This window comes from Suricata suricatta, chromosome 11, assembly GCF_006229205.1.
Source record: "Suricata suricatta isolate VVHF042 chromosome 11, meerkat_22Aug2017_6uvM2_HiC, whole genome shotgun sequence".
Lineage (NCBI taxonomy): Eukaryota > Metazoa > Chordata > Mammalia > Carnivora > Herpestidae > Suricata > Suricata suricatta.
This window is the reverse complement of record NC_043710.1, coordinates 56,041,092-56,055,261: the sequence shown is the minus strand read 5'-3', so window position 1 is coordinate 56,055,261 and position 14,170 is coordinate 56,041,092. Positions and strand designations below refer to the sequence as shown.

Sequence of the window (14,170 nt, the reverse complement as noted above, 5' to 3'; positions counted from 1 at the left end):
TTTGGATCAGAAGCCCTACCAAGTTTCTCTGGCTAAAGAGCCTGGGTGGCAATCTGTGGGTGGCCCATACTTAGGAACACACACAAAAAAACTGGACACAGATACAAGTGGTGAGAAGTGTCACGAAGCAGGGAATGGCAAGAGTCAATCCTAAATGCAGTCATTTGGGTACAATGTACCCTTCAGAGAGGGCATGGTGACAGCATGGGCTAATTTACAGAGCTGCCAGGGCAATAACTCAGAAAGCAATGCTGCCTTCTCACAACAAAACGAGGCAGCCCCAGAGTGTTTCATGGTGGTAAAAAGCTGCATTACAGCTTACTGAGATCCCGGAACCAATGAAAGGAGACAAGTTTACCAAAACGAGTCTTGACACAGAGTACGTTTCTGGCAAATACATTATTATGCACTCATTCTACTCATGTCCTGGAGAAACTATTTAGTTTCCTTATATGGCCCTTCTCTTCAGCTCTCTCCTGTAAAATAACTAATGTCTTCTTAGAGAAACAAAGATAGAATAGAAATAGAACTGTTCCACCCATCCTCCCTCCCCTCCTCGGTTCTTTTCAGGGAGGTGAGTGGAGGCACATATCCTTGAGAGTGTCTGAGAACTACCCCATTTTTGAAATCACTTTTAGAAAACTGAAAGACCTTCTGCAAGAGAATCCATGTTGAGGGGGAAGACGAGGGAAATACTGCAACTGTCCACGCTGGCTGCCAGGATTAAGCAGCCTTGTTTTATCTGTGACATTTTCTAATCCCAATAAAACTTTAATTTTAATAGTACTAGAAGTAAGATACAACGTACATGCATGGATAGAAATACTCACTATATGGCGCGCAAAATCAAAGAATATGCCAGCTGCCCTCTTAAATGAGAATCAACTTCTAATGTTATTACTCTTCTTAAAATCTTACAGTTGGCCTTCACAGTCTTCACATAAAATCCAAACTCCTTAGCCGGACCCCAACTTCATTTCTTAATACATTTCATCCCTGTTCCCAAAGTCTACTGTCCATTTCCCCCCAAAGCCATGATCCTCTGACTGGAAAATCTTTTCCATTTGTCTTTGCTTGGTAAAAATCCTACTCACCCTTCAAATATCTGCTTAACTTTCTCTCTCCCAGGAAGAATGCCCACACTCCTCTGAGATCTCAGAGAATCCTGTGCTTACTTGTCACCGCACTCACCATATGACATTATAATTTCATTTGACTGGCTTGTCTCTTCCATTAGATCCTGTAGACAAGTGCTAAATTCTAGGATGCTACCCATATCCTCTTGTGCCGTCAGAAACCTGACACAGGAGTAGATACACATAAACGTTTTCATGTATAGTAAACACAGCCATCAACAAATCTCACTTTCTTTCAATAGAAAAATATCTCTAAAATTTTTCATAATATAGGACAAGCGTCTTGCACCTTTGATCACATTTACCGCCAGAATGACGACTTTGAAAGAGTAGAACATCTGGTTCATATTCTTGAAAACATTTCAGGAAGTTGGTGGCTGACTGCCATTTCTCACACCAGGAAGGAAGCCACCATTTGTAGAGCACCTATGTGCTACAACTGTGCACCAAATTTATGCTGCATGTATACATTTCTTCAGTCTTGACAATCTATGGCAACTCGTTTTAGCTCTATTTTGACAAAGAACCTGAGGCTTAGACATTTGCCCAAGGTCACATGGTAGCAAGTGATGAAGCCAAACTAATTCAATGTGCAAGATCGGGACTACATTTTCTCCTAAATGAACTAAAAAATGACGTTGGCTGAAACTAAGATTTCCCATTGGGTTGAAAAAATGATGAAGGTGGCAAATAACGTGTTCATCTCAGACTATGGGTATGCAGTTTCAACAATATGAACCGAAAACCAGCCTTGTTCTTGTTCAGAGTTTGAAAGATTGCACACACTGCTGCCGTCCTGTCAAATAACAGACTCATCAGATATTCAGTGTGAAGCACTGTTTTAAAACAACCTCGCAAATTTATTTAACTCATGTGGATAACATGGTAGAGTTCTGTATAAAAAGAAAAAAAAAAGGCCACCACTCCCTCCCTCCTAAGCCTTGCAGACAGCTGAGTTTAGGCAGCATACTGGATGTCACGATCACAGGATTTGCATTATCTTTTCAAAGATGGAACTCCAACCACCACTGGAGTGTTCCAATTCAAAATTCAGTTTCACCAGAGATTCACCAGCAGAATAAAAAAACAAAAATAAAAACAGAAACAAAAGGGGTGCCTGCGTGGCCCAGTTGGTTGAGTGTCCAGCTTTGGCTCAGGTCATGATCGTGTCATTCGTGGGTTCGAGCTCCGCATCAGACTCTGAGCTAGCCTGGAACCTAGCTTTGGATTCTGGGTCTCCCTCTCTCTCTAACCCTTGACTGCTCAGGCTGGCTCTCTCTCTCAAAAATCAATAAAACATTAAAAATTTTTAAAAAAGAGGAAAAACAAAAAACCAGATTGTTGCTTTTTTCTTTAATTTTTCCAATTCTTATTTAAAAACATGACTAGAGGCAATGACAAAAATAACCATTTAAAAGAGATCACACTCTCCAGATGTTTTTTGTAAAGGTTAAGTCCAGGCTTTCCATCCTTTTACATCTTAAAAAGAAAAAGGACTATGGAATACGTCAACCTTTACTCTGCTTATTACACAAAGCCTCTATCTTCTCAAGTCCTAGACGTAGTGCCAGGACTCATCTCCCAAACTTCTGGTCTCAATCAAGTCCATGGGGTGCCTGGCTGGAGAGCCCCGGGTGACGGCTGCTGAGTATGTTCGCATGAAGCCAAGGTCAGTTAGAATCCTAACCTTAAACAGTAGACGGCTGACTGCATCACGACATACGCAGGCTAAGTCAGACGTCCCTCGTCTGTCAGTGGTGAGTCACACCAGCAGCCGAGACTGCGTTCTTTCCCCGGAGCTCACGGTCAAGATCTCCGCCTCACCACCACGATCCACCAAGCTCACTGTCCAGCCATCACGGAAATCACTTAAAAGTTATCAATGGAATAAATGATTTTCCATAAGTAACAAATGAGAATGTGGTACTTGCTTAGTCCTACTAACAACTAAGTCTCTCCACCTTTTCTTGGGCAGCCTGTACTTTGAGGCAAATGGCAGGGTTAAAAATACAGAGAAGCAACATCTGTATAAAAGTGTGTGCTTTATCTCTTCCTTGTTACTTCCTGGAAAATTGCTGTTTCTGAACATTCAGGTTCCTTGAGAAGGAGAACTTTTTCTTAACTGCTGTACCCTGCATGTAGAAAGGGTTTCTCTTTTTAGCCTCCACATCATTGCCTGGGTTCACTCTCTAGGTAGTGACAGTGGGAAAGGGAAAGAGGAGGAGACAAAAATCACAAAGAGCAGCGTAAAGCATGCCCTGTGTCAGCAACATGGCAAGGCCTTTACTATCGTCAACGCTGACACTAAGTAATTTCTGGTGGAGTTGAATACATCATTACATTTCTATTTGTGCTCTGCCTGAGGCTTTTCCCTACCTACTAATTGCAAGTGAAGGTCAAGAGAGCTTTTGGGAAAGGGGCAGAACATAACAATGTGCTGGTCTGCAGCCAGGTGTCAGTGTACTTTATAAAAGAGGAAGAGAGGATTAGAGGATTACAGGGAGACTTTTGTTTCAGCCTTTAGTCCGACTGAGATTTTAAAAACTTGCAGAAAATGGCTTCACATGAAATTATGGTAGTGGGGAAGGAATTACGTGGGGAGTGGTAAACACAGTCAGTAAAATTCAGGGATAAATGAAGACCCACACAAATCCACAGAACACAAAGGAAGAAGGAGGAATACTTCTTGAGCCATAAGTGCTCAGGACACAGGGTTAGGTAGGGACGAATGAATTAGCAATTAAATGGCTTCAAGGATAATTCTGAAACCTGTTCTAATTTATTTTTGGAGTGAATTCTTCTCCAGGACAGGTCAAGATTGTGCTTTAAAAAATGTCCTTAGAACACAACAGCTTCTTAAATATTCTTTTGTCTCTTGCTTCCAGGTGATTTCCCTTTGGTTAAAAACCAGAAACAGCATAAAGCTCAGAGGATGGAAGAAGTCTTTTGATACAGACAAGGTGAGGCACAGGATGAACTTACACAGTAAGTGAGAGTCTGTCTTGGTCTTCTCCCTTGACCACTCCGCGTCTCTGACCGAACAGAGATGGCAGTTCACTTCCTCTGGAAGAAGCCAGTAATGGACACTTGTCTGTTGGCTTTGCCCAGAGCAGCAGTCCCTTTCTTTGGGCCCTTTCGTTCTTCTTTGGGTTCTTTTTTCACAGTCATGGCGGAGGGTCTGTGTACGGAGGAGGTCTTCGTCTTAAGCTCATCTTCACTATCTGTGCAGGATTCACTCACATAGACTTTTTCAGTCACTGGCAGAATAAGAAAAAATGGGAAAGGAGTGGGCGAGTCATTTAGAACACTACTATTAAGAGAATGAGATGCCTTGTTCACTCCAATTTCCTCAGACCCTCTGATCAAGGGAGACCTTTGATCAACTCACCTAGTACTTACTAGAGCCTTCTCCCACTGGGAGATCAGATCAGGCAACAGATAGGAAATATGTATCTTGAACTCATACACTCTCTAGTTAGGGCTCAGAGCCAACATTCACCCCTACTGTCTCATTGCTATGTCCCATGCCTTTCAATGGGTCCTTATCATTTGACCCAAATTCTACACTTGGGTCCCGGTCTATGCTAACTAACTTCCTGAACTCCAAATCGAACTATGTCTCAAACACCTCCATGCTTTGACTGACTTCCTCAATCTCACTTCCCTGACCCACAGTGCCTGCCTATTTCCTCTGCTGCTTTTCCAGATCTTAATCTCTGCTCTATTCACCAGTCCTCATCCTGTCTAGCCAGGCTCACAGTCATAGGCCCTACCAGCGAGATATACCCTGACATTACCCACTCACTCTCTGCACATCCTAGTACAAAGAATTGCAGATTACTCAATTTTTCGGTTCTCAGTTCTAAATGACCCAACACCAACTAGTGGTCTGCATTGTGAAGATAACTGCCCCAAGCAAACTCAATCATATCACAAACTTGATCGTTTTAAGACAATGATAAAATAAGAAACAAAGTTACCAATTCTCTTAATGCCCTATCAGCCAAAGGCATACTTTTGCCTTTTCTTATACCAATAAAATCCACTGACCTTTGAAAATTTTACCAGTGAGCAGTCAGTATAAGGAAGCTGAAAAGGGCATAGGTACAGACAATAGCTTCTGACAATGATGTCACAGAACTGATGAGGGTCTCTTCAGTATTACTGCAGCACACAAACCAACCAAGAGAAACAGGACAATGCCACCTTCCTGTGACTTTAGAGAGCTGCAGCAGCTATATAACCAATGTCTTCTAAATTCTTTCTCAGCCTTCTTGGTTGCATCAGGAAGAGATGAAGAGAAACAGTAAAGAAAAACACCTCCTCTTAGCTGAACATGGTAGCCTAATATGCTTCATAAACGCTCAAACAATTAAAGTGAAAGGTATTTTATCTCTAAAGAACAGTAATAGTTTTAACCACTTAATTAGTGATTGAGAACAAACTGCTCCAGAGGCAGTGGCTTTGGAATCAAATATATCTGCATTCTATGTAGTCTGCCACTTACAAATTCTCAAACTTTTGATATGCATCAGGATCACCTGCAAGGCTTATTAAAGCAGATTGCTGGACTCTAATTCCAGAGTTTCAAATTCAGTAGGCAGACATTCAGAGGAATGGACTTGAGAATTTGCTTTTCTAACGTGTTCCCAGGAAATTCTGATGCTGCTGGTCTGGGGACCACACCTTGAGAATCGCTGTTCTTTCCTGGAAAATGGGGGTAACACTGCCTCACAGAAGGTACGGATGCACCTAGTGATCTTAGCAAGGACTCATAAGTGCTGGTCTTCCCCCTCACAACGGCAAAGCCATGCTGGACGTCAATTGGCGGTTGCCAGTGGAGCATTCCTTCACCCATACCCACTAATCCCATTAAAGGTGCATGATTAACAGTTCCTTCCCTAAGAGTTCCTAGGACTTGTCATTACTTTTAGGAGCCTAGAATTCATTTTGCTGATTCCTATCAACTTAGAGGCTAAAAATCACTGATAAGCTTTAACTATATATATATATAAACAAAGTGTTCTCAAAGGCCTTACTAGTCAACTATGTTCCACAGACCAGAGGCATTGGACTCTCCCATGAATTTATTAGAAATGCAGAATTTCAGGTCCTACCTGAGGGCCTAGTGAATCAGAATTTGAATTTTAGCAAGATCTTCAAGTAATGTGAAGTTTGAGAAATGCTGCTCTAAGATACTTAGGGAATCCCTGTGGCATATCTGTTAGTTCAGCAATTATGATCCCTGACCACCACCCTCATCTCTTCAGCAACTTGAAAAGCATATGTAACTGGATTATCAGAACAAATTTATGAGCTGCTAATTTAATCAATATCTCAAATTAGGGAAGTCTGAAGAGCCATATGCAGAAATAGAAAAGAAACAACTTACTACTAGTTGGTGGTATAAGACTTGCTCCTTCATAGGCTATACTTTGTATTCAAATGGTAGCAGGTCTGTCTATAATGTTAAACTCCAACATCAATTAGCTCATTATTTTATTACTTATTACTGAAACCACTGGTTGTCTCATTGCCAATTCTGTGCAATGCATTGCTTGGGGGAGTTAAAACCAGTCAGGGCAGCACCAACAAAATTTCTTAAGCAGCACTCTTGGTATAGCTCAAGAGTGAAAAGAAGGATTTCTGTATTCAAAGCTTTAGTTACTTCAAACTACAAGACAAAGGAGATTTCAACTTAAAGATACAGAACCTTTATTTTAAGTGAGTAACATGCAACTTTTCTGGGCTGCCATTAAAACAAACAAACATAAGAGCCCAGTTTACATGGGTAACATCAGAATTATTCTCTACTCAAACAATGTTTTGCTGTTAGTAATCTAACTTGTCCAAAAGTCTACCCCACACTAATCTCAGCGGCCCCACTCCCCAGCCCTAAAGCAAAGTCACAGAAAGGGAAAGATCAGTTTTGAAAACCCCCAGACCAGCTCTTATCCAGCATAGGATAGGGCAAACCCCCTGTGCTGGTATACTTGGAACAGTCCGAACAGAAAGGAAAGCACAACTCCTTTGTTGGTAACAGGAGCCAAGATTCATTAGGTTGAGTGAGCTTGGACTAAAAACCTTAAAAAAAAAACAAAACTGCTATGTGAGCATGGTTTTCATTGTTGCATCCAAGGTTCTTAATAGTCCTGTCTGGAGACAGGAGTACAAAAAGTCCACATCCCATACCTGGCCAAAACTTGAGTACTGTGTTTTGAACAAAGCAACAGATAATTAGCCACAAACTCCCAGTAAATGCTCACAATGATATATCTGACATTTTTCTTTCCGGGGATGAGGAAAAAACTAGCACTGATGCCTTTGTCCTCTTAAATTTAAAACAAAGAAAAAAGAATAAGAACTTCAATAGTAAATAGATATATTATCACCAATAGTCAAACCAAAAGGCTTGAAAACACACTATTAGAAGACTGAAAGCAAACAAAACAAAATACAAAAAACAACCCTACCTCAAAGTCCAGAATTTATAGGCTCACAAAAAATTTGGCACTGAAAAGACCAATTTCCAGCGTAAGGAATTTCATTCCCTGATCATATGCTACAATTAAAATGGCACGGGCCTGGGGCGCCTGGGTGGCTTAGCTGGTTGAGCATTGGACTTCAGCTCAGGTCATGATCTCCCAGTTCGTGGGTTCGGGCCCCATATCTGGCTTTGTGCTGACAGCATGGAGCCTGCTTTGGATTCTGTGTCTCCCTTGCTCTCTGCCCCTCCCTCTCTTGCGCGCACTCTCTTAAAAATAAACATTAAAAAAAAAAAAACTAAAAAAAAAAAAGGCAGAAACCTTTTCAGAGGAGTGGAAGGTGGGGAAACATGGGAAAGGGTTTGCACTAATTCTAACAACCACAAAACCTAGGAAAAGAAGATTCTTCAGAATTGATCAATCTTTTTAAGATGAAAGTTTGAACCAGAAAAGGAAAGTCAAGAAAGGGAAAAAATACTTCTTTAGGAGAGCAGGTGCCACAGGAAGGGAGAAACTACAATTATAGATTACCCAACTAAGAAGAGGTTTTCAAGTCTTTGTAAACACAAAAAGATAGTACCAAGATCGGAGCAGCCTATTGGCCTGCAAATGTGAAAGCCTCACAGAAGTCTGAGTCAACTGTGGAAAGGTAGAACAAGGTTAAACATGGCTGAAGAATTCAACCTACAACTGAAAAGCTAAATTCTAATTCCCCTCTAGGTCACATAAAAAGCACATGCTTTTATCTAACATGACTTACAAACAGGAAACATAAAGGAAGTGATTTGGAAGAGTCAAATCCCTCTGAGAGATGGGACAAGAAGACTCTTGACACTCTCTTCAGAGTCTAATCATCCGTGGGGACTTCTTTTCTACTCTTCAAATGTGTAAAACAACCATTCTAGGAAAAAAAAGTTTCTCAACGTCTATAACAACATTTTAAGTTGGTATTATGGTTTCTACATTGAAAGTGCCTTTATTAAATGTTACCTCACCTGAATCTTCACAACAGTCCCACCTACAGGCAAAATGGATATTTTACCTCCATTCCATAGATCAAGAAACTCCTCACCAGAGGTGATAGGACTTTTATCCAAGACCTCAACGCTCATTTCTACAGCATGTGGTCCAAACAAGAACCCATGTTCTGCCTTTCGTTGTGGTGTTCTCTATACTCTGCTACTCAGGCTGTGTGCCACGTTTGGGGTGAGTTAGGTGCACATTCAAGTCTGAAGCACACTGCTCTGTGAGGGATCCTGGAGCCAGAAACTCTTCTTACCCATGCAGCCATCATCATCCACAAAAGTCTTAGACTTCAGCACCCGTTTTCGTTTTCTTTTTTCTCCATTTGAGTTCTAAAAGATCACAGGAAGATCAGAGGTTACAAGATTAAGTTGATCAATGAATCTATAGAGAAAAATAACAAAAGCTTTTTAATCTACAACAATCATTGTCCAATATTCCATGATTATACAAATCATGGAATGAATACAAATGAGAAACTCTATCCATTTCCTTTTAGGGACCAGTCCTACTATACAGACAAGTTACATTCCTATATATGAAAGCTTGATGTTTAATTGCTTATGAGATGAAAAGTAGCACATTCAGCAAAGAACTGTGATCATTCAGTCAACAAACTTTTGTTGAGTAGTGCAGGCACCACAGTTAAAAAGACCATTAGGACAAGGACCTCAGTGGATGAGAGAGACAAGGAAAACAGACCACTGCGATCCACTGTGATAAGGGTTTTAATGGAGGGCTGTGGCAGACACAGGAAAGCTCCCTAAATCAGACAAGAGCTCTGTGGCATGTACCCTTGCCACAGATACTTGCTATTTTAGCCTTAATGCTGCAACATTACCCCTAATTTAGTCTTATACAGATATTACTAATACCAATTTCCTCTTATGTCCACTAGTCTTTCATTCTATTTTCTCAGCTAATGAGGAAATTAGTGCAAAATTTAAATGACAGTCTTAATACAATGAATTAAGGAAAACTAATAGTCGTAAAGGAAAAAAAATCTTGTTAGCACCCTTCTTCTCATTATCTACAGTAACAGACAAGCTGCAGCTGAAAATCATTCAAAACTATATTTCCCCCATTTATTGCCAGCTTTTCTTGACCTTTTCTAGAAGAGTTTCCAAAGAACAACAAGTATGCATAAGTTGTTCCACTTTACTTTCCCACACTTTTCTCTGATGCAGGCAAGATCTTACTTTGCACAATTCCAATAGGAGTTGGGTAACACAGCAGCACTGATGCTGGAGGTCATGAAAAAAAAAAAAACCCTCCCAGGCCCGACCTCTGCAATCTTCCTGAGACTATGCCCTATAGCTGGTTTCTCACTGCAGGTGAGGAGAGGGAATGCCCGTCCTGTAGTACCTATAGGAGAGCGGAATGAGACAAGAGCCATCTACTGGCGTCCCTGGACTATACAGCAGTGGCCTGTTCAGCACAGTTTCAGGTCCTTGGGAGGTCAAGGACACATGGAAAGGCCACCGTCCCAGTAAAGCTTTACCTTGATAGAAGGAGGCTCTGGTTCAGGAGGTGGAGAAGCAGGCGGAGGTGGGGAGGGTGACTCAGCTTCATAATCCCCAGGGGAGTCTGGCATGACTGAAACAATGAAACAAGCTTAGCTAAGAGAACTGTGGCACTATCTGGTACGATGCCTTCTCTGGTGGCTTTTAAACGTCCATGTCCAGCAAAAGACATTTTGCAAACAGTAATTCATGACTACAAACGACTTTGCAGTTATAGATCTTCAAAATCCACATTTACTAATTTTGTACAAAAAAACCCAGAGAATTAAGAATTATTACAGCTGGAATAAACCTTAGAGATTATCTTAGCTAAACTTTTTATTTTGCAGGAAAGTCTAAAGTTGTTTTATAAATATCCATTGATCATCTAACACGTGTCATGTATTTCATTTACAATTGTTTCATTTATCCTCCTAACAACCATAAGAGACAAATATTATTCACACATTAGAGTCAAGTAAAAAGACGCTCAAAGAGGTTAATTAACTTGTCAAGGTCACAGAGCTTACAACTGAGGAAAGAGGTTTTAAACCCAAGTCAGGCTGATGCCACAGCCTTACCATTCCAACTATCCTGTGTTGCCTTACCATTCAGGGCCAGACATTTTCTTTTAAGATTAAATAAACAGATACAATTCTCAGATCGTATCAAATGTTCCATACCAGACTCTAAGGATTATCTTCAATCACCTGAGATGTTTATTAGACTGAAATATTCCAGCTGATGTTAAGAGCATAAACTTTGGAGGAAAAATCATCTTTAAAACATTCACAATTATAGCTCTGACAACTAAGACTTGCTTACTATTCTGTATGGGAACTATTTCTAGTGATTGCTCACTGATGAGGCATGTTTTGCTGTAGTGAGATTAACAGGAAAGAACACTTTTGGGAAAGCAATATTGCTCTGGAAATGGTATCACCTGAGAAGAGAGCATCTCCAAAGGGATCCCATCATTCCTAAACAGTTCCAGAAATAGTGGTCTTAGTATAATGTCCATGAGAGAGGAAGTGAAAATCCTCAGCTGACCTATTGCTTAATCACCACAGAGAAACTGCTGGTAATAAGACTGGGTAGTTGCTTAGCCTCACCTGCTCCCTGAAATCTCCTGGCTGTATTCAAATTCTTAGCACAAGTCTTGGATCTGAAATTCTCCCAACTGATTAGGTCAGTGTTAAAAATTATGACAGTGGAGGGTTCAAGGCCAAATGACCTAAAGAGGTGAAGCAAAACAAGAGCCAGAACAAAACAATAAATTATACACTTCGAGTATGAAACGGGCCCCAAAACTTTATAAGCTCTGGGAAACAAGAGTCAGAAACAGATGAGGAAAGTGGTCCAGCTAGTAATCCAGCTCTAGGAGAGTAGAACATGATGGGAGCTCAAGTAAGCAAGAGAAAAGTCAAACCACAGCACGAAGCTCCCATTTCCCTGAAGGTATAGCAATTAGGAAAGCTGTGTCACATATGTTACAGGGGCAGGAGGAAAGTTTACACAGTGAGGAAGCCAAAAAAAAAAAAAAAAGGAATTTTGAGTCCTCACAATAATAAATTTAGGAGTTTTTATTCTATTTCCACTTCTGTAACCATGAAGACACTTAATCCTAGTGGCAGCCTCACTGCACTGTATACAAGTGTTTATCTAGATCCTCCTCTAACTCTAGCCTCCACAGAGGCAGAGACACCACGATTTCCCCGGCACTAAACATACAATAACAATAGTTTTAATAAAGGAAAACTATCATTTTCGGAACTAAATTTAGGATGAGGGACTTCTAGGTCAAGAAAGAGTCAGCATATACCTCCGTCTCCCTTCCACATCCACTCAGAGACATTACAGTGATGACTAAGAAATGAAATGCTGTAAACCTTCCTGCCATAACAGGGAAGAGAGTAGTAGAAAAGGGAGCCAAGAACTTGTAATGAATAAGAATTTATTCCATCCTGGAAGATGGAAGGCAGATGGGAGAAAGGTGACAAGAGAATTATCAATTAGATGGGTTCGATAGGAGAGCTTACAATCTATTACAAAACTTCTATTTTATCTGATTTTTCAAATTGCATATCACTTTATATATTTTTTAAATAAGTTATTTTGGGGCACCTCCATGGCTCAGTTTGTTAAGCATCTGACTCTTGACTTCGGCTCAGGTCATGATCTCACAGTTGTGAGATCGAGCTCCACATCAGACTCTGAGCTGGGCATGGAGCCTGCTTAAGATTCTCTCTCTCCCCCTCTGCCCCTTCCATGCATGCACACTCTCTCAAAAAATTTTTTCCTTAGAAAGGAAGGATGAGGGGGCAGGTGCAAGGGTAACTCAATCAATTAAGTGTCTAGCCCTTGATTTCAGCTCAGTTTAGATCCACAAACTGTAGGATCAGACCCCACATGGGGTTCTGCACTGACAGCACGAAGCCTGCTTGGGATTCTCCCTTTCCCTCTCTCTCTGCCCTTCCCTCGCTTGTCCTCTAACTGAAAATAAATACATAAACTTAAAAAATATATATAAAAAAGGGAAGATACGGAAAGCAACTAAAATTTTCTGTGCTTTACAAACATTAATCATTCATTCTCATAATATCCCCACAAAATCACTATTTCTATTATTTGTTTTATATAACTGAGGTTCAAAGAGACTAAAAAAATTTGCCCACATTCATATGCTAGAATCCATGTGTCTGATTTACCATCAAGCTAAATATATCCTCAATATATTTTTAGTGACATAGGCCTAAGAAAGGTTTCATACATTGGTGTATTTTAAATATAATCATAATGAGTTTACAGCTTTTCAGATGAAAGGTACTCAAGAAGTGAAATTTAACACTTACCCCAGGACAACAAAATAAGAACTGCAGTAAAACTAATAGCAGGGGTCCAGCAATGTAACCACTGTTTACCAGAGAGTGCTATGGCAGAGATGGGTGATTTAAGAAATCATTCATAGCTTCCTAGGAAATTTTTTAAACTACCTATCATAACCTAAAAAAGCCAGGAGGGGAGGTGGGATCATTTGCTTAACATTCTCCATAAGTAATTTGCAAAAACTAAAAATGTTAGCAAAAAACTTCATCAGCTAAAACTATTTCTTCCTAGCAATGTATTTTTTTTAACTCTATTTTAAAGAGCACAAGAGAGGAAGAGGGAGAGAATCTTAAGTAGGCTCCACACTCAGCACAGGGTCTGATGTGGGACTCGATCCCACTGCCTAGATCATGACCTGACCCAAAATCAAGAGTTGGACATTCAACCAACTGAGCCACCAAGGGCCCCTCTTCCTGGCAATGAAAACATTACTGTTAATGTGATTTCTTTCTGGGTCTGGCCTTTTCTTGCTTTGCAAACAGAGTATGCAGATCTGCTAAAGGTGCTTATGATTCTGCCAAGAAAAGAAAAGAAAGGAAAAGTCTCTTGGGTAGAAAGTTAAAGGTATGAAGTTGAAGAGAATTTTCTGAGAGAAGAGACTTATTGCTGTTAAATACTTATTGAACACCTAAACAGAAAAAATGGGGTGAATAAGAAAACTTGCTATGTTAAGCAATGTCCTGGCACTGCTGACATATCTTATTTGATGTTCATAAAAAGTCTACACAGTGTGATAACATCCCCATTAGAGATGAGGAAACAAGAAATTGAACAAGTTAAATAATCTGCCTCCAGTCACACAGTAAGTGGCAGAAGATTTATTATTTTTTAAAATTATTTATTTTTAAATTTACATCCAAGTTAATTATTAGTATAAACTGCAACAATGATTTCAGGAGTAGATTCTTTAATGCCCCTTACCCATTTAGCCCATTCCCCCTCCCACAATCCCCCCAGCAACCCTGTTTGTTTCTTATGTTTTGTCCCCCTCCCTGGTTTTATATTATTTTTGCTTCCCTTCCCTTATGTTCATCTGTTTTGCATCTTAAAGTCCTTACATGAGTGAAGTCATATATTTGTCCTTCTCCAACTAATTTCACTTAACATAATACCATCTAGTTCCATCCAAGTAGTTGCA

At 40.2% G+C, this 14,170-nt stretch overlaps 1 protein-coding gene across 2 annotated transcripts in view; it reads right to left on the bottom strand.

The window, feature by feature from the left end:
* Window positions 1–3,893: 3,893 nt before the first annotated feature.
* The window catches only part of POLD3 (DNA polymerase delta 3, accessory subunit), a 45,622-nt gene continuing 35,345 nt past the window's right edge, over window positions 3,894–14,170 (bottom strand). For both annotated transcript variants that reach the window (XM_029914622.1, XM_029914623.1), the window contains exons 10-12: window positions 10,146–10,240; window positions 8,901–8,976; window positions 3,894–4,393 (exon numbers count right to left, since the gene is read on the bottom strand). In XM_029914622.1, coding sequence (XP_029770482.1) covers window positions 4,191–4,393; window positions 8,901–8,976; window positions 10,146–10,240 — 374 coding nt within the window. In that variant the 3' untranslated portion in view covers window positions 3,894–4,190. The remainder of the gene's footprint in view (window positions 4,394–8,900; window positions 8,977–10,145; window positions 10,241–14,170) is intronic.